The sequence below is a fragment of the Poromitra crassiceps genome (assembly GCF_964638095.1).
Source record: "Poromitra crassiceps genome assembly, chromosome: 8".
NCBI classification, from domain to species: domain Eukaryota; kingdom Metazoa; phylum Chordata; class Actinopteri; order Beryciformes; family Melamphaidae; genus Poromitra; species Poromitra crassiceps.
In genome coordinates, this window is record NC_139629.1 from 33258815 (window position 1) to 33286175 (window position 27361).

The following is a 27361-nucleotide window of genomic DNA, read 5'->3' on the forward strand; positions in this document are numbered from 1 at the left end:
TTTAGTGCAGATGAAGTATTTCACCAGCAGTGGGCAGCAGTGGTGTATGAACAGTTTACAATGCAGCTGATCAGAGGCATGAAAACAAAGTCCATGCTCTTTGCAGTAGGTGGCGGTATGGTTGTGATCCGCCATTAAAATTAGAGAAGAAGAAAAGTTATTTTACAGTAGTGTATTTCCCGGTTATATCCTCGGCACTTCAGAAGTTTAATTTACAAACACAAGACTCGTATCTGCGGATGATATTATCACGAATATATAAAGTGGAAGTGGAACTGGGGCTCCGTTTAACTCTGAGGGGGAAATAAGCTCCTCTTTATGAGACTTCTGTGAATGGTTTAGCTGTAAGGCTAACGTTAGCTTAACGCTAGCTGTTAAGCTATTGGAGCTTTGAATGATAACGTTTGTCAGTAAATAGTTGTGGAGGGAACGTTCCTGTCACTGTGTGAAAATGAAAACGTCTAAAGTCCAGAAGCTGCACAGAGAAGCCTTGTCTCCAGACATCCAGCAGCTGTTGTTGGTCATTAAAGAAGAGGTTCCCGCTGAGCAACAGGAGTGGAGCTCCAGTCTGGGACGGGAGGGCCCAGGGCCCCCACACATTAAAGAGGAACAGGAGGAATTATGTACCAGTCAGGAGGGAGAGCAGCTTCAGGAGGACCCAGAGCCTCCACACATTAAAGAGGAACAGGAGGAACTCTGTATCAGTCAGGAGGGAGAGCAGCTTCAGGAGGGCCCAGAGCCCCCACACATTAAAGAGGAACAGGAGGAATTCTGTACCAGTCAGGAGGGAGAGCAGCTTCAGGAGGACCCAGAGCCTCCACACATTAAAGAGGAACAGGAGGAACTCTGTATCAGTCAGGAGGGAGAGCTGCTTCAGGAGGACCCAGAGCCTCCACACATTAAAGAGGAACAGGAGGAACTCTGTACCAGTCAGGAGGGAGAGCAGCTTCAGGAGGACCCAGAGCCTCCACACATTAAAGAGGAACAGGAGGAATTCTGTACCAGTCAGGAGGGAGAACAGCTTCCTGAGCTGGAGGAGGCCCATATCACCAAGTTCCCATTCACTCCTGTCCCTGTGAAGAGTGAAGATGATGAAGAGAAACCTCTGTCCTCACAGCTTCATCAAAGCCAAACTGAGGAGAACAGAGAGGCAAAGCCACTAGCCAGCAGCTCAACTGAACAGATGAAAACTGGTGAAACAGATGAAGCTGGTGGAGAGGACTGTGGAGTATCAGAGCCAGCCAGGAACTTAGATCCAGCTAGTCGTTTACAACCAGTTAGTGATGACAAGACGCCAGACCCCTCGGAACCTGAGACTGAAGACAGTGATGAACCTCAGTCAGGTTTAGACTCACAGAAAAACAGTGAAGTTCTTGGGAAGAAACACTTGACTCGCTCAGTTTGTGGTAAAAGCTTTGGTAATAAAGCAAACTTGAAGAGACACATGATAGTCCACACAGGTGAGAAACAATTTATTTGCTCAGTCTGTGGTAAAGGTTTTGGTCATAAAGGATGCTTGAAGAGACACATGATAGTCCACACAGGAGAGACACGATTTAATTGCTCAGTCTGTGGTAAAGGTTTTGGTCCTAAAGGAGAGTTTAAGAGACACATGATGGTCCACACAGGTGAGAAACAATTTAATTGCTCAGTCTGTGGTAAATATTTTGGTCTAAAAACAATCTTGAAGAGACACATGATAGTCCACACAGGTGAGAAACAATTTCTTTGCTCAGTCTGTGGTAAAGGTTTTGGTCAAAAAGGACACTTGAAGAGACACATGATAGTCCACACAGGAGAGAAACAATTTAATTGCTCACTCTGTGGTAAAGGTTTTGGTCAAAAAGGAGACTTGAAGAAACACATGATGGTCCACACAGGAGAGACACGATTTAATTGCTCAGTCTGTGGTAAAGGTTTTGGTCATAAAGGAGAGTTTAAGAGACACATGATGGTCCACACAGGTGAGAAACAATTTAATTGCTCAGTCTGTGGTCAATCTTTTGGTCTAAAAGCAAACTTGAAGACACACATGAGAGTCCACACAGGTGAGAAACAATTTAATTGCTCAGTCTGTGGTAAAGGTTTTGGTCGTAAAGGATGCTTGAAGAGACACATGATAGTCCACACAGGTGAGAAACAATTTACTTGCTCAGTCTGTGGTAAAGGTTTTGGTCGTAAAGGGGACCTGAAGAGACACAGACAAGTCCACACAAGAGACTGAAGAGAGTAAACATTTAATTGCTGTCTCTGGTGAAGCGCCGATTTGTGTGTTTATGTATGCGAGTATATATATATATATTTACACACACACACACACACACACATGCAGTGCTTTGTTGTGTTATCCTGTGTTTATGTATCACAAAAACAAACTTAACACTATCACAAAGAAATATCTGTGGTAAACGTTTTGTCTAAATGGAAACAATAGCCCTGTTTGAAACCGTTCCCTATAACAGAAACTAGAAATCGAGTGTCTGAATTCTCAACTGTTGATTTGATTCACTGACTATAAAGAGATGTTTCAACTCGACAATAAACATTTAAATTTCCCCCAGCTTACTTCCTGTTGCAGTGTTTGCTAGAACAATAACTGACAGGACATAAGCTAGGTTCCAAACAGTTCCCTAGCAACATATTGTCATGAAAATGTAACTTGTTTGATCGTTCGCCATCACTACAACACTACATGAGAGTGAATTCGTGAACCATTCCGAACACGGCTAATGAGTCACATGAAAGAGAAACGAAGACCTTAACACGTGTTTGTGTGTAATGTGTATGGTACATTCAAGTGTCCAAACGGGCCCACTGAATGACTTTGCAAAGTGTGAAAATGGCACTAATGAAATGTAATGAAACTATTTTCATTTACCTTCTTTGATATAGAGAATATCAGTTGCTGTCTGTAATGCACACAGTTACAGACAGTAGACTTCATAATTTGTTTGATAGGCCTATGGTAGCTGGGACACCCCTATGTGAAAATGTGTTCTTCAGTGTTTTCCTCATGTTACTGAGCAGAGTATTGTCTTATCCTTGCCACCAGTTTTTATGAGCAGTAGCCTAAAAATGTCATCAATGGCCAATTGTTGTATTTAGTGTGTATAGTGGTGTATATATCTTGTTTACTTTTTCTTTTTTTTTAATGTGTCACTCTTCTGCTTGTTTGAGCTGTTGTAACGAGTGAATTTCCCACTTGTGCGATTAATAAAGCCTATCCTATCCTTGTTTTATGGAATGTGCAAAAACTGAGATAAATTATTGTTGAAATTGCACTTATTTTTTCTGTTTGGCTGTTCATCTGTTTTATAAACGGATGATCCATTCACTCTGAATGTTTTCAAATTTTACTTCTAAAAGAAATTAAGAGATTTGGAGGTGTTATTTATACGTTTTATTGTGCAATGCCTTTCTTCATCTGGCCCACTTGAGACCAGATTGGGTCACATGTGGCCCGTGAACTAAAATGAGTTTGACACCTCTGGTCTAATAGTCCAATGTTTTTGAAAATGATTATCTCTCCCAGAGCCAGAGAGCACAGAACTGAGACATGCACCTGTCATCAGAGGTCAAATATGGAGTGTCATATTTCTGGGTCCCTTTTTTTGGCTTAAGAGCTGATAAAACACAAATAAGATGAAGCTAATTTATTTGAGAGAGTGAGAGAAAAAACAAACATCAAGTAGCCTGATTCTGTAGGTCCATAATAACAGTTAGCAATTATAGCAAAATACCTATAGACAAGTCCAAAATATGGATGGGTTTATAAAGGCGACTCTCACGTAGGCTATCTCACTACTAAGGCAGAGAGGGGTTCTGTGGTGCACAATTTCTTGAGTGACATCATCACTGATGATTTCACAATTGCTCGAGACAAGTAAAAAAATAAATAGATTTTATCACTTTTTTTAAACACATTTACAGATAAATACACATATTACAGATGTTAACAGCAGATGTGATGTGAGAGAAGACAGAGGAGCCTCTCAGGTAGCAGATTATCAGCAGGTGCTGGTAGCTGATTTTCGGTTAAAGCTCAGGCGGAACCTTTGTGAACTATGTGAAACAGGAAATGTGCACAATTTGTGTCGCGCAGACCGGAAGTTGTCTTCTGGAGTCACATTGAGGGAACCAACTCACTCCCGGGTCACAGTAACATTGGGTAACGTTAAACTATTCGAAAAAATATGCGAATGAATTGTTATTAAAGCAACAGTTAATTCATTGCAGAAATATAATTAGCTGCGACCTCTTCATTCAAAATAATATATCTGTCACTTCACCGGCTAAAGACAGAGCTAACAGCTACGTTGCTAACTAGCATTAGCTAACTGCTAACATAGAACCGGAGAACTCTTCCTTTATGCCGATAAACGTCAAATGAGACAAACCTTGAATGACAATAATGACTGTCGACCTTTTTACTTTTACATCGTGGTGCATTTCACTAATTGAATGTATTTTGTGATCAGCTAGAAAACGTTGGCTGTTTCTAACTGTTGTGTTGTACTGTAATGTGTTTGACAGCTCACTGTATAATTACTCAGCAAACATTACCACGACGTTACCAGACCAGATATTTATTTTACCCAGGAAGTCATGTCGCTGCCCGGCCACAACGTGATGTGGTCTCCACGTTCCCCCAAAGTAACAGTCTAGACTTTCTCTTACAAAACAAGAAATATTGATCTTATATTGCTTTGAAAACACCACATGTAGGTGTATTTTGTGTTTTAGTTAACGACATTTGATTGACAATTTATTTGGTGGTGTGATCAGTGTTGACGTGCACTCCACGTTCTAATAGCAACAACTAGCCAACATCAAAGCTGTACTGGTGGGCTTTATGGAAAGACTGTGACTCGAACCGGTTCAAAGTGATTATCACAGCATTTTGAGCCAGCAAACAGCTCAGAGATAACACCTACAGCTAATGCCAGAAGCTAACGCGAGCTATTTACTGTAACTCCATACTGTAATGTATTATCTGAATATCATACGTCGGTTATTAGACAACCATAATGTCTGATGCCATCACCTGTTTTTACCAACAGCTTACTTTTTAGGACTTTGAGCCCAAAATAAAGTTATTTGTCAACAAAATACACTGGGCGAACCCTGTGGGTTAATCAACAGACCAGGGCAAAACCTAGTAACGCATGAAATATCTTAAAAATGACAAAACACATTGGAGGGGGGCTTTAAGTCATGAGTAATGTTAACGTTACGTTAACAACAGCCAACACGTAATTATTTTGTCCGTGCCCACAGGACAAGAGACCTGGCAACTCGTTCCTGATGACTTCATTTGAATAATCGGTGACAATGTTGACGTCAAGGGCTGTCCCTCGTCTCAGTCTGCTTGGTAGAGCAACTGGTAAGTTTGACCAAATGTGTTTTGCAATATGTATAATCACGTTTCTAGTACAAGTCCTCGAGCTGACATGAATTCATTTTCCTGATACCTAGGAGGAGCACTCCAAACACATGGACACAAATCGAGTGCATCTGTACAACCTGCCCTTGCTGCTTCCTGCTGCTTCCTAAAAGGTCGACTCAGAAACTACTCGACGGCAGCAAACAACGCGTCTCCTCCACGATGGGTCATGCTTGAGCCAGAACTGGAAGAGGTTCTCGTGCCTCGTAAAATGTCAGTAAGCCCTCTGGAGAGCTGGCTCTCCCTGCGCTACTCCCTCCCTCCCCTGCTGGAGGCTCCTCAGCCCCTGGAGGAGGTGGAGCTGCTGGAAGAGAAGGTGCTGCCGCCCATGTCTGTTCCTGTTCGGGAGGACAGGGAGGGCTCAGCAGCAACACCCCTTCGTTGTAAGAATGTTCTGGAGATTCGGCGGCGGAAGATGAACCACCACAAATACAAGAAGCTGATGAAACGGACTAAATTCTCGAGGAGGAGAGTGCTCGAGGGCAGGGGGAGGAAGAAGCAGGTGGGTGTTTCCCCTTTTGTGGAGTGTGAAGGGTGTTAGGGGCCCTTTACACGAGGACAGTTTCTGGAAGAAACGACACAATAGCGTTTCCTTCACACCTTTTCCTTCACACCTTCTCCCTGTTTACATGAGCGCTGTTGAATTTTTTAAACGCCGTAACGTACATGCCAGGTCGCTAGGTGGCAGTGTGATCACCTTATTCTTTGCCCATACAAGGACGCTTCTGCATGACGTCATTTCGTAATCGTCTTTCCGGGTTTAAACACGGAAGTAGAGTACGCCTACCGCAGTCATTTAGACTTGCCAAAAAGCTGTTTTCAAGCTAAAAAAAAACCCAAACTGTTTTAAAGTTTTAATATTTGTCGGGTGAGAACGTAACATATATGTGACCAGTTTATCAGAATAACGCCTATTGGAAATCTTTAACGAGCAGCGAGGACCAGCGCTGACTGTGCTGACGCCTGTCGGACTAGCTATCTGTCAAACCCCACTGTAGGCTACTGGCAGTGAGAAAACACTGTCCACGTGCTTTTGTAACTAACGTTAAATGCCGACCGGGTACAGCCATCGGCTCCTCGCAGCAGTAACGTTATGACCATGTAACTGAAGTTGGCCGCAGTGTAGCTTAATTCTGAATGTTGCCAAACTTCATTCATACTGCCGTTTTATTTTGAAAATGGTTGCCAACTCGCGCACGGCTATGGCGTAATCGCGTGTGTCGCGTGTGCAGGCACGTCAGAGTTCCTGAAATGAGCCGTCTCAAGCGATTACATTGAGCACTCAGCGGGAAGCGTCACAAAGAATTTCACTCTGGAGGGTGGTTTCAAAATGTGTCGTTTCCTAAGCCCAAATTCGCCGTCGCCGTCTAAAAGGGAGGCACTAACGATAAAATAATTCCCCGTCACCATAGGAAACCGTCCTCGTGTAAAGTGCCCCTATGTGCAAATGAGGAGCGTTTCACAGCAAGACAATTCACTCCTCACTGTTTTGACCTTTTTTTCTCCTGTACTTTCCAGCCTAAGAACGACAACGATATTATCTGAATGTAATACCAATCATTTGAGAAGAAAACTAAACAGTAATGATAATATGACTTTTTCATACTTGTTACTCAGGACCAAATTTTGCACCAAATTCTTTACCAAAGTTCTGGAATGATACATCTTTTGTTTAGAATTGTTGTAAGTCTGTTGGATCCTAATTACCATATGATTTCTCAAAACTAGCTGAACTATGAATTTACTTGCGCCAGATGAAACAATCCAATATAACTGATAAACTGACCTCATGGCAACCATGTTTTTGTATGTTTGTCCTGTGCAGAAGCGATTTGAGGAGGATCTGAAGAGGATTTGGATGCGAGCCGGACTGAAGAAAGCTCCCGAGGGATGGACTACGCCTAAGCTCTTCATTAAACAGCAAGGGAATAAAAGGGACTGAGGAGCAGAGTCACAGACGTCCCATCACACTGGACCGATCTGCCACATCTGAAACAAACCCGGCAGCCTGCTTTCTATAGCCTGGGTAAACCCATCCCCCACGTGACCTGCTCTCAGACCTGTTCTCAGTCACTAGTGACTGGGAACTGAGAGAGCAGGTCACGTGGGGGCTGGGTTTACCTAGGCTATGCTTTCTAGGCTAAGGCAGCTTGACGCTTGTTTCAGGGATGTGGACATAATCCCCATGTGAAGAATTATTTTTGACAACCTGTGGACAACCCAATAAAGATGAATCTCTGTCATGCCCAAGACACGGCCTGTTGTCATTTTCTATTGTTTTTCATTTATATGTGATGCTTGTTTTCATTATAGGCTGAGTGATGATAATATAATGGCATGTATGCAGCTTGCATTTTCCCTATTCAAACTATGGGTGGCAGTATTGCACAAAGTCTCATTTTACATAATTCATCATTGAATTGCCACAGTTATTGTTTAGTCATTAATAAAGTTGACTGTCACCAACATATCATTACATTCAATTGCATTCATCTAATTCCTGTCTATCGTACAGCATTAAAACGTGGTAAGGTGCAGACTATCACTGTTAAAGACTGGAACGATGATGCCTGTTTAACTCTGCAAGGTTGCCTTGACTCCACTGATTGGGAGATGTTTCAAGAATCCTCTGTAGACATTGATGAACTGACTGATGTTGTTAGTAGCTGGTCCCATTATTGTGAAAGCATTGTGATTCCAGATAAAAAGATTAAGATCTTTCCTAATAGTAAGCCCTGGGTGTCTAAGGCCCTTAAAACGCTCCTGAGCCGTAAGAGAAAGGCCTTCAGAGAAGGAAAACTGTCTGAGATGCGCAGCCTGCAGAAGGAGATTAGACAGGAGATATGGAAAAGTAAAAGGAAATACAAGGAGAAAATAGAGTCTCAACTCCGTACAAATAATCTAGGTTCCGCCTGGGACAGTATGAAATGTATTACTGGGCTCAAGGTAGGTAGTAAGAAGAATATACAGTTAAATGGTTTTCAGTCTGATGCTGATATGGCTCAGAGTTTTAATGACTTCTATGGTCGATTTGAGACTCGCGATTTTAGTGAGAAACACTCTGTGTTGAGAGACAGTCTCCTTCTGGCCCCCCCTTTGAACCCCTTCTTCGACGAGCAAAAGGTGATAAGACGTCTCAAAGGGTGCAAACCTAAAAAAAAGCCCTGGCCCAGACAACTTAAGCGGGCGTATTTTAAAAGTATGTGCTGAGCAATTAGGTCCCATTTTCAGCCATATTTTTGATCTGTCACTCCGCCAGCAGAGGGTGCCGTCCCTTTGGAAAAAATCCATTCTTGTTCCTGTTGCCAAGTGCAACAATCCAAAATCACTTAATGACTTCCGGCCAGTGGCCCTAACCTCCCTGGTCATGAAACAGTTTGAGAGGCTAGTGAAGGATGAGCTAGTAACAAAAACTGACTCTTTGCTCGATCCACTTCAGTTTGCCTATCGTGCTAATAGAGGCGTGCAGGATGCTACAGCCACCTTACTGAACCTCATATTCAAGCATCTAGAGGGCAGTAAGAATCACGTTAGGCTGCTCTTTGCTGATTTTTCATCAGCATTTAACACCATCCAGCCACACATTCTGGTCGAGAAATTAACCAGCTTTTTCGGTCTGGATAAGTGCCTCGTTGGTTGGATTCTAGACTTTTTAACGAATAGATCTCAGCAGGTGAGGGTCAATGGGATACTGTCCAGTATCTTATTGTCCTCTACTGGCTCGCCCCAAGGCTGTGTTTTATCTGCTTTCTTATATATTCTATACACCAACGACTGTCGCAGCCGTTTCGCCAACAGATTCATCGTCAAGTACGCTGACGATTCTGTCATCGTCAGTCTGCTTGGCGATGATGATGTAGGACACGGCCAAGTCATTGACGACTTCGTTTCTTGGTGCGAAAACGCTTCCTTGGAACTCAACGTTTCCAAAACGAAAGAGGTTTGTATTGATTTTCGACGTTCCCCCCCTGTTCCCCAGAGCAGTTTTGTCAACGGTCAGCCTGTCGATATAGTGACAGACTACAAATATCTGGGTACGGTAATTGACAGCAAGCTGAAGTTTGATCTGAATACCGACATGCTGTGTAAGAAAGGTCAGCAGCGCCTTTACTGCCTTAGGAAGCTGGCCAAATTTCAGGTTGATAAAACTTTGATGAAAATGTTCTATAGTGCTTTTGTGGAGTCTGTCATATCATTTTCCATAATCTGCTGGTATGGTAATCTTTGTACTAAAGACAAGAACTCCCTGGGGAGAATAGTGAAGGTGGCTTCAAAAATAGCCGGAACCCAGTTCAGAAGCCTGGACCAGATCTGTAATAAACAGGTGCTGAAGAAAGCTGAGTCCATCCGATCAGATGATGCCCACCCTCTGAGGTTCGAATATGAGCTGCTTCCTTCCGGGCTCCGCCTTCGTGCCCCCATAGTTAAAAAGAACAGGTACAGAAATTCCTTTGTGCCTGTCTCTATCAGAGCGTTGAACGCTGCTGGGGTACAAATGTAATGTCTCCCCATCTGCCGTTGCTGTTATTTATTTATTTATCCTTTTATTCTTTTATTCTTTTATCTTTATTTATTCTTAGGGGTACAATACAGTATATCTGTATTATATACTTTGTCTGCCCTTTGGTCTGGACTGAGGTTTTTTCTCTTTTTTTTTCTCTTGTGCTTTAATACAATGATACATTGTAGCTCTTTCTTGTGATATAAATGTGCTGCTGTGAGTGAACTGCACTTTGCTACTATGCACTTTATATCTCTACTGTGCACTTTAGATCGTTGCTACTGTTGTCATTTGCACTTTAACTATTGTGTCATTTGCACTTTAACTATTGTGTTGCACTTTAAACTGCTGCTCTAGACTGCTTTTACAATGTTCTTTTTGTCTTATTTGTTTTTATGTATGTACTTCGTACTACGCTTCCTGCAATCCAATTTGCCCTTTTGGGACACTTAATAAATCTTGAATCCTTGAATCCTTGAATCCTTGAATTACATTACCTCATTTGGCAGACGCTTTTATCCAAAGCGACTTACAATAACACAGTTTTGTCAGCAAAAATATATTGTGCATCGAGCTGTAGTTTATCAGTATAATGATTGTTCAGGTCAATCATGGCAAAATTTTGGGCATTATTAATGCAGTAATACAAGTCACTACACTATTCCTGTAAATACTTTACAGTGATCTCATATGTTTATGGTATTTGTTCTATTGTTATTTTTGGCATACTATATGGTATTTTATCTCCTATATAGTATCTATAATAGTCTTATAATATATTGGGGGGGTAGCCTGTAGTTCCTATTCTGTGATATTTGTGTGTTAATATAAAATGTAACACAGGTTTATGGGGTTATTTTTCTTAAGGGGATGCAGCGCTGCCTGCCAGGCCAGCAGTGTTGGATTTCAGTGGAAGGTGGAGGCGGAGCATGTGGAGGATCCAGACAGGACTGAAGCGCTGAAGTTTGTTGCTTGATGAACTTGAACTGCTCTTGTGTTTTATCGATAGATGCGCACACGCACCTCTGCTAAACCCGCACAGTGGAAAAGATGCACGGCGACATGATTCTGCTGCACAGTAAGTTGATCTAACAGTATGATATTGTTTTGATCTTAAAAGAAAAGAAAAACTTTGGGGTATAACTTTCTTTGTTCCATAATTAGATCCAGATTCGGCTTTAGGCTACTCTTGGGAACTGCTGCAAAAATGCATTTATTTTTCTGCTGCACTACAGTAAAGTAGCCTGCATGGTTTTTCTTCTTCTAAATAATTAGGCTATTCGATAAGTGTGAGTTTTGCTTTGCAATTAGCAGTCATTGCAGCCAATAGGCTATAGGCTATCATCTATTGTTTATCTAACACTACTCTGCATCATTTTATTAATATGTTTAACATACTGTAATTATGTTCAAATTGCCAGTGCTGCGACAGGTATAGGCTATTATTAAATTATACCTCCCATGCTATAACGTCCCATATTTTAGTTTTTGTTCTATTTCACATGTAGCTATATTTGGGAATATGACCCAGTCTTATTCACACATCATTAATCTGAGTTCAGAAAAAGTGGATTGACTGAGTCTAAGTTTATATGGACTTGAATGTTTTTCCCTCATCTTTGAGCCTGACTCACGGTATGACTCTGTCCCGTCTTGTCTTGGCCTGTTGTGTATATTTGCGGGCTGTTTTTTTTATGGCTGCAGCCCAATGTGTTTTGAGTTAGCTGCGGTCTGAGTGGAGGAGTCAGCACAATCCAAGCAGCCAGTCATTATATGTGTCAGTAATGAGTGTTTCACCACGAGTGGGCTGCTTTGAGGCAGGACGACGTGGAGGAGGGGGGTTACCGCTGCGACCATGTTTACGATGCGGTGGTTTCATTTGGCTAATGGGCACACGCACACCACCCCCATGACAAAGAGTCGAAATGCTGACTGAGAAAATCACCTGGCAAAGATAGGGTTTAGCAGAATAAACACACGGATTATATTATGGATTATATCATAATTCAAATAAATGTCTCATAGGAGTTTATGGATATATGGCTAGTTGAGGAGGGGTCAAGGGAGCTGGAAGGTGGGTGCTGAGGGTGCTGCAGCACCCCCCGGGTGGCAAGAGATGGGATTTTCGAAATTGTTGGATTTGGCTGTCTTGTGTTTATACCACCAACAAAATGCATTAAAAAACAGTTTGTGCTTCCCAGCTCTAATCCTATTTCATACGCTCTCTCTTCAAAAGTGTTTGATTTTCATCATAATCTGGTTTTCCATAATAATAATAATAATAAGTTCAGTGTTTATGCCTGTGTTGCTGTCTGTTGTAGTGTAAAACGACTAAAGGGAGAGCAGGTGCTTACATGAAAGTGAGTGAGAAAAGGAGAAGATACTGAATAATGACATCACAACAGTATAATCCTAATGTTAATTTAAAATTAAATATTCTTCTAAATATGGATGAAAGTCGAAAAAACGTCAAATTTTCTTCGGCGCTGCCCTTGCGGACAGTCCCTTCCTTACAGCACCCCCTACCTAACAGTACTTCCAGCGCCACTGGGAGGGGTATGATTAAATTAGTGTATATTTCTTCCTACTCCTTTTTGAACATGTGATATTTAATTTGTGTTGTGTATGATAATTTGCTCATTGCACTTGCTGTAAAGGCTTATTGTTTTTAGTTATCTATTATTGTCATTCTTGCTTTTATTTTATCTTTTTTTAATGTTTAACATGTTCAACATAAAAACTATAGCCAATCAAATCAAATGAATTGCAAGGCAGAGCAGATAATGACCAGATAAAAAAAAATATATAACATGCATACAACATTACTCAACAACATCCAAACAGGCTTTACTTTGGAGAACATCTTGTTCAGCAGTTAGGGATATTTGTAAATCACAGCAGCTGGATAAATGCTACGTTAGCAATACACCTGAGTGTAGGTGAAACCACGAGAGTCAATATAGGCTCCTCAGTCCCTCAGTGAAGCGGCTCTCTGTGTTTGGAGCTGAATCTGCAGCTGGATCCAGTTATTGTGAACCTGTGAGGAGGAGGCTGCGAGTAAACTTCACACTCTGATGTCATCCTTGAATCACATCAATTCTTTCACTATTACATATTATAGTGGTCAGCAGTAGCACTCCTTTGTGTTATTGTTTTACCTTAAGGTTTCTATTCCGTTAAGTGATTCATCGTATGACTCTTGGGGGTGACTGATGACAATCGTGAATTTGCAGGTCGTTTGGCAAATGCCTGTTATTACGCCCTGCAATTCAATATAGCACATTGTTAAGTCTTTAGCGTTAAACCAGCCTGGTGAGTCATCAGCCATGTGTGTGCGCCTGGAGGAGACCAGAGAAAATTACAGGGGCCTGGACACTTTGTTTTCTCTTTCTGCAGGATAGTTTATTTCCCTCAATCCAGATCCCACCAAACTTTTTCCAATGTCAGATCCTCCTATGCCAGCGTGTCTGTGGGTTCATATTATTGTATATTAGTTTGTATTGGTGAAGGCAACGGCTATATTATAGAGCACAGATTGTAGGCCATTTTAAATATGCTGGATTCGAAGTTTTGAAAGGTAACAACGTCTTTGTGTACAGATCACAGCAGGAAAACGGTGATAGCCTGTGCTCACATGAGGAGAATCTGCCATGTGCAACCAGAGGTCAAGATGACCAAAAGTGATAGAAACAAGCTCCAAGAAAACTTAAAGTAACCCCCGAAAAACCTTGCTATCTTTTTGGAAGCACTTAGTGAAAAGGCACGCCATACCCACATTTTATTTGTCAAAATTAATAAAATGGGGGGTTGAATAGTTAATTGACCCATCAACCAGGTTGCACATGATTTGTCTGAGCTTAACAGACACAGGACGGGATGTGCTCATGTACAGTGCCATCAAAAAGTATTTAACCCTGTTTAACTGTCCATATTTTGTGGTGTTGCAGCCTCAATTCAATATGGATTCAATTGATTTTTTTGCTGCAGTCTTTGGCATGTTAGGCTATCAGTGGTGATGATGACAATGTCCCTCTGCACTTGATTGAGGTGTTGGCCAAGGTTGTTATCTTATTAGACTATAGTATTTTAGAACAGTTGTCAATGTTGCGTGGCTAAGTCAATAGAATTGGCTGCAGCTGGACTTCAGTAAAACTGTAGAAACATCTCAAAGACACTCAGAGGAATTTGGTTCTGATGCACCTTAAATCAATTTGGAGTTTCACTGCAAAGGGTTAAATCATTCAAAATATTTCAGTTTTTCATTTAAAAAAAATAATCCACTAAGAAATTGTGGATGAAGGGTGACAAAACAAAACAGAGTACTACAACATGTAGAAAAGTTGGTTGAATACTTTTTTTGAAAGCACTACACATAATATACCCATTACCAAAAACCGCATTACGTACATCTATAAATACAGGTGTCTGGTCCTGCTGCTGGACTTTTGACTGGCTCGTCATCTCTCAGGATCAGGGCCTTGCCACAAGCCAGCAGCAGCCAGCATGAATAGAGGCTCTGTATGTATGCCTTGGCTGCATGCGTCTCTGCTGGCTCTTAGGTAAACACGGGGACGGAATAGCACTCAGGGAAAAAAGGATTAGAAATGGCAGAGTAGGAAAATGTCTCATTTCTAGAGTGAGAAATAGCAAACAGCAAAATGTATTTCTAGAGAATATTATTTATTTTACTTGTTTTCCAGTGTCGAGCTTTCCTGATGTAAGAAAATTGTCTTCCCTCTTCAGTTCGGGGTCAGTTCGGGTCGAACTAAACAGACAACTCCTAATTAACCAATTTGCTGACTCTTATCTTTCGCAGAGAGTCATCAGTGAATAAACACAGATCTCATCATTGTCTCCAAAACAAACCTACATAGGCTATTCTAGCCAAAACAACCAGTATGACTTACGAGGGTTAGTGAACTAGGATCCTAACATTCATGTTTTTGTGTTTCAGTTCTTGCTGTCCTCTTCCTGCCAAGCGGTAAGACCTTACAATCCCCTCACAGTTAATCTTTCCTTTTCTCTTTTCTCTCATGCCTGATGCTCGCGGCTCTCTGTCACATTACGCTGGCATTTGTACTAGGGCTGCAACTAATGATTATTTTCATTATCGATCAATCTGTCGATTATTTTCTCGATTAATCGATTAGTTGTTTGGTCTGTAAAATGTCAGAAAATGGTGAGAAAATGTCGATCAGTGTTTCCCAAAGCCCAAGATGACGCCCTGTAATGTCTTGTTTTGTCCACAACTCAAAGATATTCAGTTTACTGTCATAGAGGAGTAAAGAAACCAGAAAATATTCACATTTAAGAAGCTCGAATCAGAGAATTTTGACTTTTTTTCTTAAAAAAATTCTCAAAACGATTAATCGATGATCAAAATAGTTGTCGATTATTTTTCTGCCCATCGACTAATCGATTAATCGTGGCAGCTCTAATTTGTACATTTCTCAGCATGTTGTTCATGAATGTTGAGAGCATATGACTTCTCTTTCTTTTCAGTTCTTGAGGAACTTGATGTTAATGTTTATTTTTCTCTAATCAATGATTTCAACCTTCTGAGCGCGTGTACTGTATTTATTTGTTATTCCAGCATGGGGCCAGATCAGCAACAGGCTCGGTGTGGTGGTGGAAGCCAAGAACATTACCCTCCCGGCCGGGTCAAAGGCCGTCCTGCCCTGCCACAGCCCCCGCATGATTTGGACCCGGGACCGGCTGAAGGACCGTCAGAGGGTGGTGCACTGGGACCTGGTCCGCAGCAGCCCAGAGTATTCCGTGGAGCGAATCCTGGACAAGTCCCCCGGAGCCAGCCAGAGGCTCTACAATGGCTTCAACAAGGGACGCGTCTCCATCCCCGACTCTGCTTTCAGTGACGGCAACTTCTCCCTCATCTTCAACAGTGAGCCTTCTTCTCTCCTCAGTCCGGAGTGACACCTCTTTCACTTTTTTTAACTCTTTCATTCACACATTCATTTTATTGTTGTTTGGGTGCTTGTCTTGCTTGTTTCCAGATGTTTTATTGTTGTTTGGGTGCTTGTCTTGTTTGTTTCCAGATGTTTTATTGTTGTTTGGGTGCTTGTCTTGTTTGTTTCCAGATGTTTTATTGTTGTTTGGGTGCTTGTCTTGCTTGTTTCCAGATGTTTTATTGTTGTTTGGGTGCTTGTCTTGTTTGTTTCCAGATGTGGTCACAACTGATCGAGGTGTTTATACCTGTAATCTGCACCATCACTACTGCCAGATTCACCAGTCCATCCAAATCCAGCTCAATGTCACAAAGTCAGGTGGGGCCTCCTAATCACTTTGTACGCCAATGTTCTTCCAGGACTGATGTATGAAGCATCTTAAACAGCAGTGATGCTAGACGCTCTTTCATACACTTATTATTATGATTATGATGATTATTATTATTATTATTATTATTATTGTATATACAGTAGTAGTTAGTGCTCATGTGATTCTTGTTTGTTTTAGCCTGAGCCTACTTTTTCTTTTCTTTTCTTTTGTGTGAGAGTACACTGAGAACCCAGAGCCAATTTCCTTGTATGTGTACATACTTGGCCAATAAAGCTGATTCTGATTCTGATTCTGATTCTGATTCTGATTCTGATTCTGATTCTGATTCTGATTCTGATTCTGATTCTGATTCTGATTGTGCATTTCTGTTTCCAGCTCGGAAAGAGAAACGCTTCTGGGACGGGGACAAGCACGTATTTGTGGTGCTGTTGGGCAGCTCGGTGGCGTTGCCTTGTGTGAACCGGCGGCCGCTGTGGAGAGAGGGCCTCCAGGAGGACCAGCAGCAGGTGGCCCACTGGGACTTCCAGGCCCCGGGAGTGCGTCCCGACAGGGCCGACCGCCTGGTGGACCTCTACGCCTCGGGAGAGCGACGCGAGTTTGGACCCGTCTTTGGCCAGCGCAAGATGAACGTGGAGGAGGACGCCTTCTCCATGGGGGACTTCTCGCTGTCCATCGCCGCCCTGGCGCCCGTCGACAAGGGCCTGTACTCCTGCCACCTGCACCACCACTACTGTGGCCTGCACGAGAGACGCATCTTCAGGCTGACCGTGGGACCCGCACTGCCCCCCGCCCTCACCGCAGCCCCCCGAACTGTCCCGAACGAGGAGCCGGAGCCAGGTGAGACAATCCGGTCAGCGCACAAAACAAAACACTTTGATATCACAGAGACAAATGGCTCATTTCCACCACATATAACAGCACAGTACAGCTCTACTCGATCTGGTCTTACTCGGCTCTACTTGATAGACTCTATTCCATAGCAAGTTTACTCGCCTCCGCCCACACCTGGTCGTCATAGCGACCGCATATCTGCCCTCCGCCCATAACCCAAGTAGCCTATAACGTATAATGTTAAAATTAAATCCATACACGGAACTTTTAAACTGATTATGAAATACTGGTGCCTCTAAATTACCTACAGTGTACATGGGCAAATGTGACAATCACCTAGGAGAATGGATATCACTTTGTTGTTACTCAAACTCGCATGCATGCAATGCGCGGGGGACGGGAGAGGCGCTACGGGGAGAACCCCAGCGGCAGCTCACCAGGCAAGACCGCAGCTTCGCTAAACCCCCGCCTGCGGCCTAGCGGACTTTTTCTCTCTCAAAACAATTGAAAACCACCGTCATGTTAAAGCTGAGCAAGGAGATGGATTTTATTTCACCAGAGCCGAAGGCAGCAACACAAAAGTAAATAACTTCTGGAAATAACAGAAGAGAAGGTAAGCCCCACTAAACTGGTATCCAGCATTGACAGTAGATGCCTACAGTAAACACGATTCTGCCTGACCAATCAGTCGTCTGCAGTGTTTTCACGTCACCGTATGGTACCAGGTCCACAGCCCTAGAACCTCAACAAAGCAGGGACCAAGAGCAGCACGACTCAACCCCCGACTCAACCCGGGCTGTCCACGTTTTTGAACGGTGGAATGAGACAAAAAAAGCGAGACGAGCTGTGCGGGACGCGTTGATACCAGCGGTGGAAATGGGCCAAAAGAAGAATCAGGAATTCTGTTTTCTTGCTAATGCTTATACGCAGCTGTGTTCACGTGACGTGTGCATGGTGTGAGAAGCCTGTTCTCTTGGGTCGCTTTGGTTATATTTATAGGCATATTTGGTCAGTTGAATCAGTTCCTCGTCTTGCCAGTTTCTCCCCTCAAGCATTTCTGTTTTTTCTATTTGAGCTGAAGAGAGAGAGGGAGGGAGGGAGGGAGGAGATGGCAGAGGAGGAATGTAGGCACAGTTGAGTGAGAAGAAAGAACGAACGAAAGAAAGAATGAATCGAGGAAAGAAAATGAAAGAAATAAAGAATCAATGAAAGAAAAAGAAAGAAAGAAAGACATCTTTTAGTGAGTTGTTGACAATGTTTAGCGTTGCAAACTGAGTCCGACTTGAAGTCTGCCTGCTGCTCTGGCCTGAGAAGCTGTCTGCAGTGAATGCCCACTAATTGGCGAAAACGGAAGTGGTCTCATTTTCCTTGGAGACTTTTCCATTTTTCCTCAGTTGAGCGACGGGTTAAAGCTCAGTTTACAGCCGGCGTTTGTTTCTGCGCACAGCAGAGAGGCAGGCTACAAAAAGGCCAATAATGTAGGGAGGGGAGTGTTAGAACATGTGTTTTTTCCCTCTATTTGACCTCATTCTTCTCCAGTCCCAAAAGCGTGTCTAGACTGGCTACACTGCATCTCTACGTTTGTTTATCATTCTTTTCTCCCCACTTTCTGCTCTGGTTCTGGGCTGCCGGTGTGTCGATCCATCCACCTCTGCTACACAGGCTTGTTTATCAGTCGAAGGAAGTCTGCTGCTACATCTGCTCAACATCTGGACCAGCTGTGACATGAAAGACAAAGTCGGGGGGAGGGGCTGATCGTATGTGTTAGCTTATGGATCCTCCTTCCCGTTTCAAAGAGACGTCGGCCCCTTTCATCGCTCTGTAAAGTAGTCGGCCATGTTGTGTAGAAATGTGGAGAGATGGTCTCCTTGGTCCTTTGGGTCTCTCGGCTCGGAATTCACTGCTCTTTTCTTTGTGTGAGATTAAGACCCGGTTCTTTGTGCCGGCGCAGACTTCCGGCAATCATCTGCAATTAGAAATGTCACGAGGGCTTTTGACTTTAATGCTATAATCGTCTTTACGGCATAAGCCCAAGTTAGAGCGCGCTGATCCTTTGTGTTCACGAGGGAAGCCGTTGCGTGGAGCTTTCGAGAAGCGAGCAGGAATCTCGTGTCTAATTGTGAAAATGAAGATGCTCCCTGTCAGTTCGTTGACTTGCAAACGATGCCAAATCCCAGGACAAAAAAACCCACACTGTAACCTCTGTGCAGCATATGTCAAACAGGCGTTAACGCGTGTGCTCTTGAACGATCTGTCAGCGAAATGGAAATGAGTGACTGCTGAGACACGGACGGGGGCGGGGCTGACGTTCCAGCTGTGTTCACACCGAGATATTTATTTTTCTCTCTGTCGCTCGACTGAACCCTTTGGAATCGCTCTGTTTAAATCGCTCATCAATAGGCACAATAATTGACGGACATCTGGGGGCTATAACGTTACGCAATGTCATGCTATTTGTCCACTACGAGCCACCGTAGTTGTTTACAAGCTAAGCCTATCAGCGTGCTCCTAACGCGAGCTCTATACCGGTAGTACAGACTTCACTTCATGTCAGCTGTCAGCCTGTCAATGAGCTGTCAATGCGGCTTGTTGCCACACAATGAACCAGCGGTTTGTTCCAAGCCAGTGTGATCCTTGACTCACTCTCACACGGCAGCCAATCAGCGTTGAACAGCGAGCGACTGACGCCAGCGTAATTTTGCTCGAGTTGGGATATTTCATCTCGGGCGACGAGCGTATTTTCTCCCTATCGCTCTGTCTCTGTCGCTCGGACGCCCAGTGATTTTTCTCCCGGGCGAATATACGCTCGATCGCTCGTTTGCATTGACTTTGTATGTAAACTCGATGCCATCGAAAAACTTTAATAGGTTGGTGTGAACGCAGCTGTATACTGTATATCTCTACAGTATAAGAATGACCAAACTTGCTCCCACCAAGTCTGAATCTAGCTCAGCTCTGCCTGACTGGTTTTCAAGGCATGATCAGAGATGGTACATTGTATGTTTCCCCCCCCTCAGTCCCTCAATGTTGGTTTGATAGTTTCCAGTGTCACTGGTTTACTGAAGGACAATTATAGAACTGAATGAGACAAGGCAGTGGACGTGTGATGCTTGTAAACGTATCCGCTCTTCTCTCTGTGATTTGGACTTCAAAGCCTATAATGATGATAACACAGCAGGTGTGTGAACATATGTTAAAGGGATGATTCAAGCTGTAGCTGCTAGCTGTTATTTTACTAACATTGTAGGGCACCGTGCTGTGTTTAATAGCTTGAACGGGCCAGAGGCAGAAAATTGCGTGACTCTCTTAACCCATTGATACCTGATGCAGCATTTGCGTGTATATCCCTCATTTGTGTGCGTATCCCTTTAAGACCGCGAACCGCGTTAACGCGGTTCGCGGTCTTAAAGGGATACACACACAAACGCTGCATCAGGTATCAATGGGTTAAAGGAGAACTCCACCGAAAAAAAACAATGCCGATTTATTTTGCACATAATCTCACACCGAAAACTGTAAACAGTTTTCCAGGCATTTGTTTAATTTGACAAGTTATTTGAGTTAAGTTGTGGACCAGTGATGTCATTCATGCACAAATGACATCGCTGGTCCACAACTTTAAAGTGATCATCTCTAAGATTTCAGTTTTGTTGTCTTGGCGATGATGAGCGGTAATTACAGGTGGGATCCAAACAGTGTTGCATTATGTGACGTTAGTCAGTTTGTTCGGCCATAGTAACCACCCGTAATGCTAGCAGAGACCGGAAGAAAGTAGCTTGTTATTCATATTAACCTATAGAGTGAGTCTATTGTGTTAGCTCGACCAACCCTGTGTCACCACAGACACCAAGTTCATAAATGCTGGAATACTGAAAATGCTAAGGCTTCCATCAATGGGCCATAGATACAGATACAGTAGATAGTGACCTAACAGACATTTATTTATGTGAAAATCTTTGAGATTATTTACTTTAATTGAAATTAAATAAAATTAATGCCTGCAAAACTGTTTACAGTTTCATATGTGTGTGAGATTATGTGCAAAATAAATCACCGTTGTTTTTCGGTGGAGTGTCCCATTAAGAGCTGTACAGAAGTTGAAATCACAGTGATTTCATATCTTGTAGTTGGTTATGGTCTTGCATGTCCAAGAGCAATATTTATTTTCTGTGATGGTTGTTTTTAATGGTCACGATCGACTCTCTACAAAGTGTGTGAAAAGTAAACAGACCGCGTCTCTGTGGGGAAGAGAGTGTGTAGACAGATATGTATGTACTGTATATGTGGTAGAGTTCACTGGCTAAGAAGGTGTCAAAAGATTTATTTTTCATACATCCAGAAACTAGACTTCTGTGTTTACGAGAAGAAGTAAATATCTCTGGGAAAACTAATAATTCAGACAGACTGGCCACACACACACACAACACAATTCCTCTCTTCCCCCCCCACGCTTTTCCTCCTTTTCTCTGGTCAGCCCGTGTTTTTCTGTGGAGGAAGAAAAACACACAACAGCTGCATGACATCAGGTCTGGAAGTCATTACTGCTGAACAGCATTTTTACATTTAACATCCCCCTCTCCTGGAAACAAATGAAAAAGAAGAAGCCACCGGGGGGAATAACATTATAGAGTTCTGTCGAAATTGTTTTCAATGGGATCCTTGTTTCCTGTCATTCTAACAAATCCAATATACCACTGATATAACATGATCAGTGTCGTTGCTCCAGTCTATAATGACTCCCATTCCCATTTGATTAGTTCATTTCATTTGTGTGCTTGGTATTGACAATGCGGAATGTGGATCCTTTCTCCGAGGCTGAAGAGACGTATGGTTTGTCGTCGGCCATTGGATTTGACCCACATTCTCCCTTCAGGCATTGAGGAGGTGGAGAGGCCGCGCGTGGTCAACGTCATCCTCCCCGAGCAGCGAGGCTTCTTCATGCAGCAGCTGGGCTACATCCTCGCTACCTTCTTACTGCTGGCCTTCATCGTCGCCGCCGTCATCGCGCTGACACGGCGACGCAAGAAGAGAGGTATTATGTGTGTGTGTGTGTGTGTGTGTGTGTGTGTGTGTGTGTGTGTGTGTGTTTTGTCCATGTACTGTATCCTCTTGTATGACAATTTGCTTAATTTTGTATTCCATAATATAAACCATACAGTATTCATCATAATATAAAGCATATTCATGACATATTCTTATATTCATGATGACACTACGAGTCAAAGGTTTGGACACGCACGCACACACACGCACACACACACACACACACGCACACACACACACACACACACATGCACACACACACCTGATTGAATGTGCTATTCTCTTAACCCATTGATACCTGATGCAGCATTTGTGTGTGTATCCCTTTAAGATACGTGTCACGCGGTTCGCGGTCTTAAAGGGATACACACACAAATGAGGGATATACACGCAAATGCTGATCAGGTATCAATGCGTTAAAGCCATTTTGATCTCAAGGCTTGTGCTTGAAATTTAGCTTGAAATTAGTTTCTTTAATAGACAAATATAAATAATAGTGAAGTTGATGCCTATGTGTGAATTTTGATTTGATTTGTTGAACACTTTTTGGGGCATTAATGTCTTTACTTCTAAAATGTGAAAAATAGTAACAAATTAATACAAATCAATGTGTCCCAAACCTTTTGACTGGTAGTGCATGTAAAGTACAATAAGTAAGGATCACAATGGATACATTTGAGATTGTCTGTTACATTTTATTTCAGGGCTGGAGGAGTATGACCTGCGTAGATATGATCGGTAAGAGCTAAAAACGATACAGTACTTCATCATTGACATACCACTTTCTTAATAATTAATTAATTAATTGCTCATTCCCACACAGGGGGACTATGATGAGCGGAGGGGAAATATCTTTAGACAGCACAGAGCTGAAGGCCTGCAACCAGCAGGACTTGCTGAATTCAGGTAAACCTCACCTGCACACACATGCAGTAAACACATGACTGGCTATACAACTATTACTATTACTGCCTCTGCTGTCATATCACGTGTCCAACCTGCACTATCCAACAGACTACAAAAACAACCTACTGAAGGAGAGAGATATGTCCAAAGACTGCAATAATAAGGGTGAGCAGACATGGTGTGATTGGAAAGATATGGGAATACTTAAAAACCATACATACTTACATATTATTATTTCAGTAAATTAAGTAAATAAAGCTTGCTGATCGACAGCCAGAGAATAAATGCAGATTTATTAACAACAACAACAAAATAAATTGCATCGACCACATGATCATTTCGTTCCCTTGCGCCTCCTCGTGCAGACTTGGACGGGAAGCGGTGGATGTGAGCGGAACGTCGCTGAGATGCTGCTGGCAGGTCCAGAGCAGACGCAGGAACAAGGAAAGAACGTCGACAAAAAAGGGCTGAAACCTAGGAGACATTGTGGAGGACAGGAGGAATGCTCCCTCTGCTGTAACTCTGGATCACCAGCTTTTTCTATTCAAATGGCAAAGTTCATGAAATCTTTCTTTTGTTTGTAATGTTTTTTTTACTTGTATTTTCACAGGCTGTTACCGCAACATGGTTAAACATATATCTCTACTCTTTGAGGTTTAGGTATTTTCAGTCTTTTACAGAATGCATGCTATGTTTATAGAAGTATGTTTAAAATGTTCTGTGTATGCTTTCACAGCTTTGTAAGCTTATATAGCTATCCATGAAATTTGATCTTTTCTGGTTTGCACAAATCTTGCTGTATTATAATTCTTGATAAACATTCATACAGTAATGTATCAAAGGTAAATTCACTGTAGTTACACAGTGTTGGAAGAGTTTTAACTCTAAAATAGCATGTCCAAATAAGTGTAACATAGCTTACTCCTACAAAATGAGAGAGCAAAAATTAAAACAAAGGTGCTAATCATTTTTTTCTCTATATATTTTAAAAGTACTGAATGACAGACATCAGTTCTTCACTTAATATTTTCCCCAAATGGATATATAGCCTCTTGGAATAGATGTATTCATTTGTACCTTATTAGGTAAATTGTTATGATGATGTATGACCATGGATTAAAGGCTCAATCTACCAAAACTCAGGAACAACAGCCTTGAAATGAACTGCCCACCACCATTGATGTGTTTTTCCCCCTTAATGGGCTGTGCAGTACTTGTTTGCATCAAGCACGTCTAATGTACCCTGTTCCTTGAAACACTGACTTTACTGACTCCTGCTGGTTAATTAAGAGATGTTGCTGTTGCACATCACCTATAAACTGTGTGGCTGTAGCTGTACGAGGTAGAGACAAGTTATCTCCGTAATGATCAGAAATGATCTCATTAATGTCAAATCACATATGGTTACAATGGTCCTTTACACCTTGAGTCTCTGTCTTTCTGTCTCACTATCCTGCACTTCACGCACACTCCAATGTTGGTCTATTCTAATAAAAGGTTAAATATTCATACCAGTGTTCACCGACTCGTGAATGTCTTGTCAGATCTATCATCTAGTTACAGACTCCAGGAGAATTTAATGTACCCATATATTTCATCTGAAGATAAGGGGCTAGGGAGCTATTTTATGAACTCTGGACAGTGTCTGAAACTGAAGTCATGATAATTAGGGGGTATAAGAGGTGGGGAAAGAGTGATGAGCAAGGCACAGGCGATGTCGGATGGCCTGTAGGACAGGACTTGTCCACAGTCTCAGAAAAAGAAAAAAAAAGCATTGCTGATGACTAATACAGTGACAAGTTAAATAGCTTTCTGCTGCAGATTAGCTGTATCCAAGACTACAACCTATTGTCATGCATGGGGTGCTCCGTCACATCCAGTAATAATAAAGCTATTTAATACGATGAATGTTTAATCAGACATTGTTACATAACCATTAGCCCGGGATCTACCATTAGAAACTATTGTTATAGAATTTCTTGCTAGTTTTATTATTATTAATATGGTAGTATATCAGCTGCTGTATGGCTTTCCCCAAAGGATCTTGAGCATATAAACAGACTAATATTGCAGTGTTGGTGGACAGTGGTTTGTTTATCATTAATATCATCATTATATCAGTATCATAGCTTTTGCTAAGGTAGCCATTGGTAGGCCATCTAAATCTTATTCTAAATTAGAATATTAATTGTATATTTTCATCAGAAGACTTTTTTTTTTAATAGAATAGAATAGTTAAAGCCTATGTTACTGTATTATTCAGCTGTGTGTGTGGAGTAGTCTCACAGTCTAATCATTTCGCAATGCATTAGCCTACATTCTGAATGTAGGTATCAAGGTGGCCTACTTCCTCTTTGTTCGTGTTGTGGCTGTACATCATGCTGTACATGTGTGCTATAGCCTCTATATAATAATGCGATACAGGCCTGCGCACAGCCCAAACACGCCACTAGATGGCAGCACTGTCCAAGCAATTACCTCCTGAAAAATAGCAATATTCCCAACTCCATATCGCTAAGGATGTGGACTGTCCCTTCCTGTTTTAGTGCCGAGAGAGCCACCGTACCGACACACACACTGGAGCAGCAGGAATACAGGCACTCAGAGAACGCGATTATGTCTGGATTTTCGCTGTGTTTGTCAAAGAAGACACGGTTATTTATTTCCCATCGGGAGGTATACACGTTTATTTACTAGGCAGCAATGCTGTTGTGCCGTTCCACTGGGTAGCTGGTAACATAGCAGGGCCTGTTTACTGCGCTCCGTTCCTTTCCTGTGTGAGTCAATGCTTGTCCTCCCCTCACTCTCTCATGGCGGAGACTAAAATAATATATCACATAGACGAGGAGGAGACTCCTTATCTGGTCAAATTGTCCGTGTCGCCGGAGAAAGTCACCTTAGCGGATTTTAAAAATGTCCTCAACAATCGACCGGTCAACAGCTACAAATTCTTCTTCAAATCGATGGACCAGGATTTCGGGTGAGTAGTACTGGCCACCGTCGGGTGATTATATTATTAGCCTGTTCGTCTCGTCCAGCTGCAGTTTATTATTGCAGGCAGGCAGCGTGTGTCAAACAGCGCCTACAGGCCGTGGCTGCACACACACACACACAGACACACAGCAGCGTTAGTTACATGTGTGCAAAGTAGTGCCCGTGTCAGTTTCCATGCTTCTGGCACCTGTTCATTATTATAAGGCTATCCTGTGCGCAGTGGATCACACACACAACACTGTTTGAAGTGATACCAGATCTGTCCAATAGCCTTTATGACGACGCAGCAGCGTCTCAGTCTATTATCTCCACCGCCAGACCCATGTCATGCTCCACACATACAAATGTCCAATATTATACAGTGCTATATAGGATATACAAATGATAAATAATGAACAATGTTGACAAAGCAGACGCATGTTCTTGGGTGCCACCTCAAGTTCACCATAGATTTGATATAGCCATATTTGTTGTGGGTGTAGCATGCTGTTCTCAAAATGAAATGGAAGAGATATTGACCTATTCAAATCTAACATCAGTTGATTATACTTCACTGATGGATCATAGGCTACAGTAGGAAGCTCCCTCTCCTCTCTCTCTCTCTCACACACACACACACACACACACACTGTCACACAATGGCCTCACTGCAGGTGAGCCCCAACAACCCAAGTATCACGCAGGGCTGTTGTGGTTGTTGTGGTTATTAATTATGCGATTACCAGCATGTAAACAAGCAACTTTCCATTTAATTGCCCCAGAGGACCGGATCCCTCAGACAGCGCCGCCCCCAAGAGGATAGGATCTGTCCAGACGGCGCTGCTCGGTGTCTTCATATTAACCTCCTTTTCCCAAGTTGTTCTATAAATGTAGCCTACATGTAGTCGAATAGGGTTGGAATGGTTTTAATGTCGACCTACCTATTGTCCCAAGAAATACAATAGGCAGTCTAGGCACATTATAACGCAGAGTTGCACAGTGTAGCTATGCCACATACAGTAGATAGATAAGCTACTACATCCTCTTCTTCGAGAATGTTATTATTATTATTTTTATTATTATCATCATCAGTAGGAGAGGCATTTCATAGAATAGAACAAGTCAGTCACTACATTCACATATTTTCTATTGTAATATTGAAGCACTAGGCTATGTGACCAAAATATGACACAACATGGCATCAGAAATAATTTCCTGAACTAATAACAGAGCTATTAATTAATTAATAGATCCTGTGTTCACTGTAACTCTGCTTTGTTGTTTATCATTCATTTTACACCGAGGAACCGCTTTATCTGTCTACTTAATCATGGCAGTTATATTGACTTACTTTTCATAATTGAAATATT

General features: G+C 42.3%; 3 protein-coding genes across 3 annotated transcripts in view; all 3 read left to right on the forward strand.

The window, feature by feature from the left end:
- The first annotated feature begins 4114 nt into the window (after positions 1–4114).
- On the forward strand, positions 4115–7677 carry aurkaip1 (aurora kinase A interacting protein 1). The gene is made up of 4 exons (XM_083641794.1): positions 4115–4168; positions 5278–5383; positions 5476–5945; positions 7269–7677. Exons 2-4 carry the CDS (start codon positions 5332–5334, stop codon positions 7383–7385), a joined length of 639 nt encoding a protein of 212 aa, XP_083497920.1. The 5' UTR covers positions 4115–4168; positions 5278–5331; the 3' UTR covers positions 7386–7677.
- Positions 7678–10908: 3231 nt separating this feature from the next.
- On the forward strand, positions 10909–24521 carry LOC310781038 (matrix remodeling-associated protein 8-like). Its single transcript, XM_083641573.1, has 10 exons — positions 10909–11022; positions 14899–14925; positions 15538–15843; positions 16124–16225; positions 16614–17075; positions 21943–22101; positions 22817–22850; positions 22936–23018; positions 23127–23183; positions 23384–24521. Exons 1-10 carry the CDS (start codon positions 10995–10997, stop codon positions 23407–23409), a joined length of 1284 nt encoding a protein of 427 aa, XP_083497699.1. The 5' UTR covers positions 10909–10994; the 3' UTR covers positions 23410–24521.
- Positions 24522–25635: 1114 nt separating this feature from the next.
- The window catches only part of LOC310780363 (segment polarity protein dishevelled homolog DVL-1-like), a 46810-nt gene continuing 45084 nt past the window's right edge, over positions 25636–27361 (forward strand). Inside the window, exon 1 of the mRNA XM_083640937.1 lies at positions 25636–25998. Within this exon, the coding sequence (XP_083497063.1) occupies positions 25829–25998 (170 nt within the window). The 5' untranslated portion in view covers positions 25636–25828. The remainder of the gene's footprint in view (positions 25999–27361) is intronic.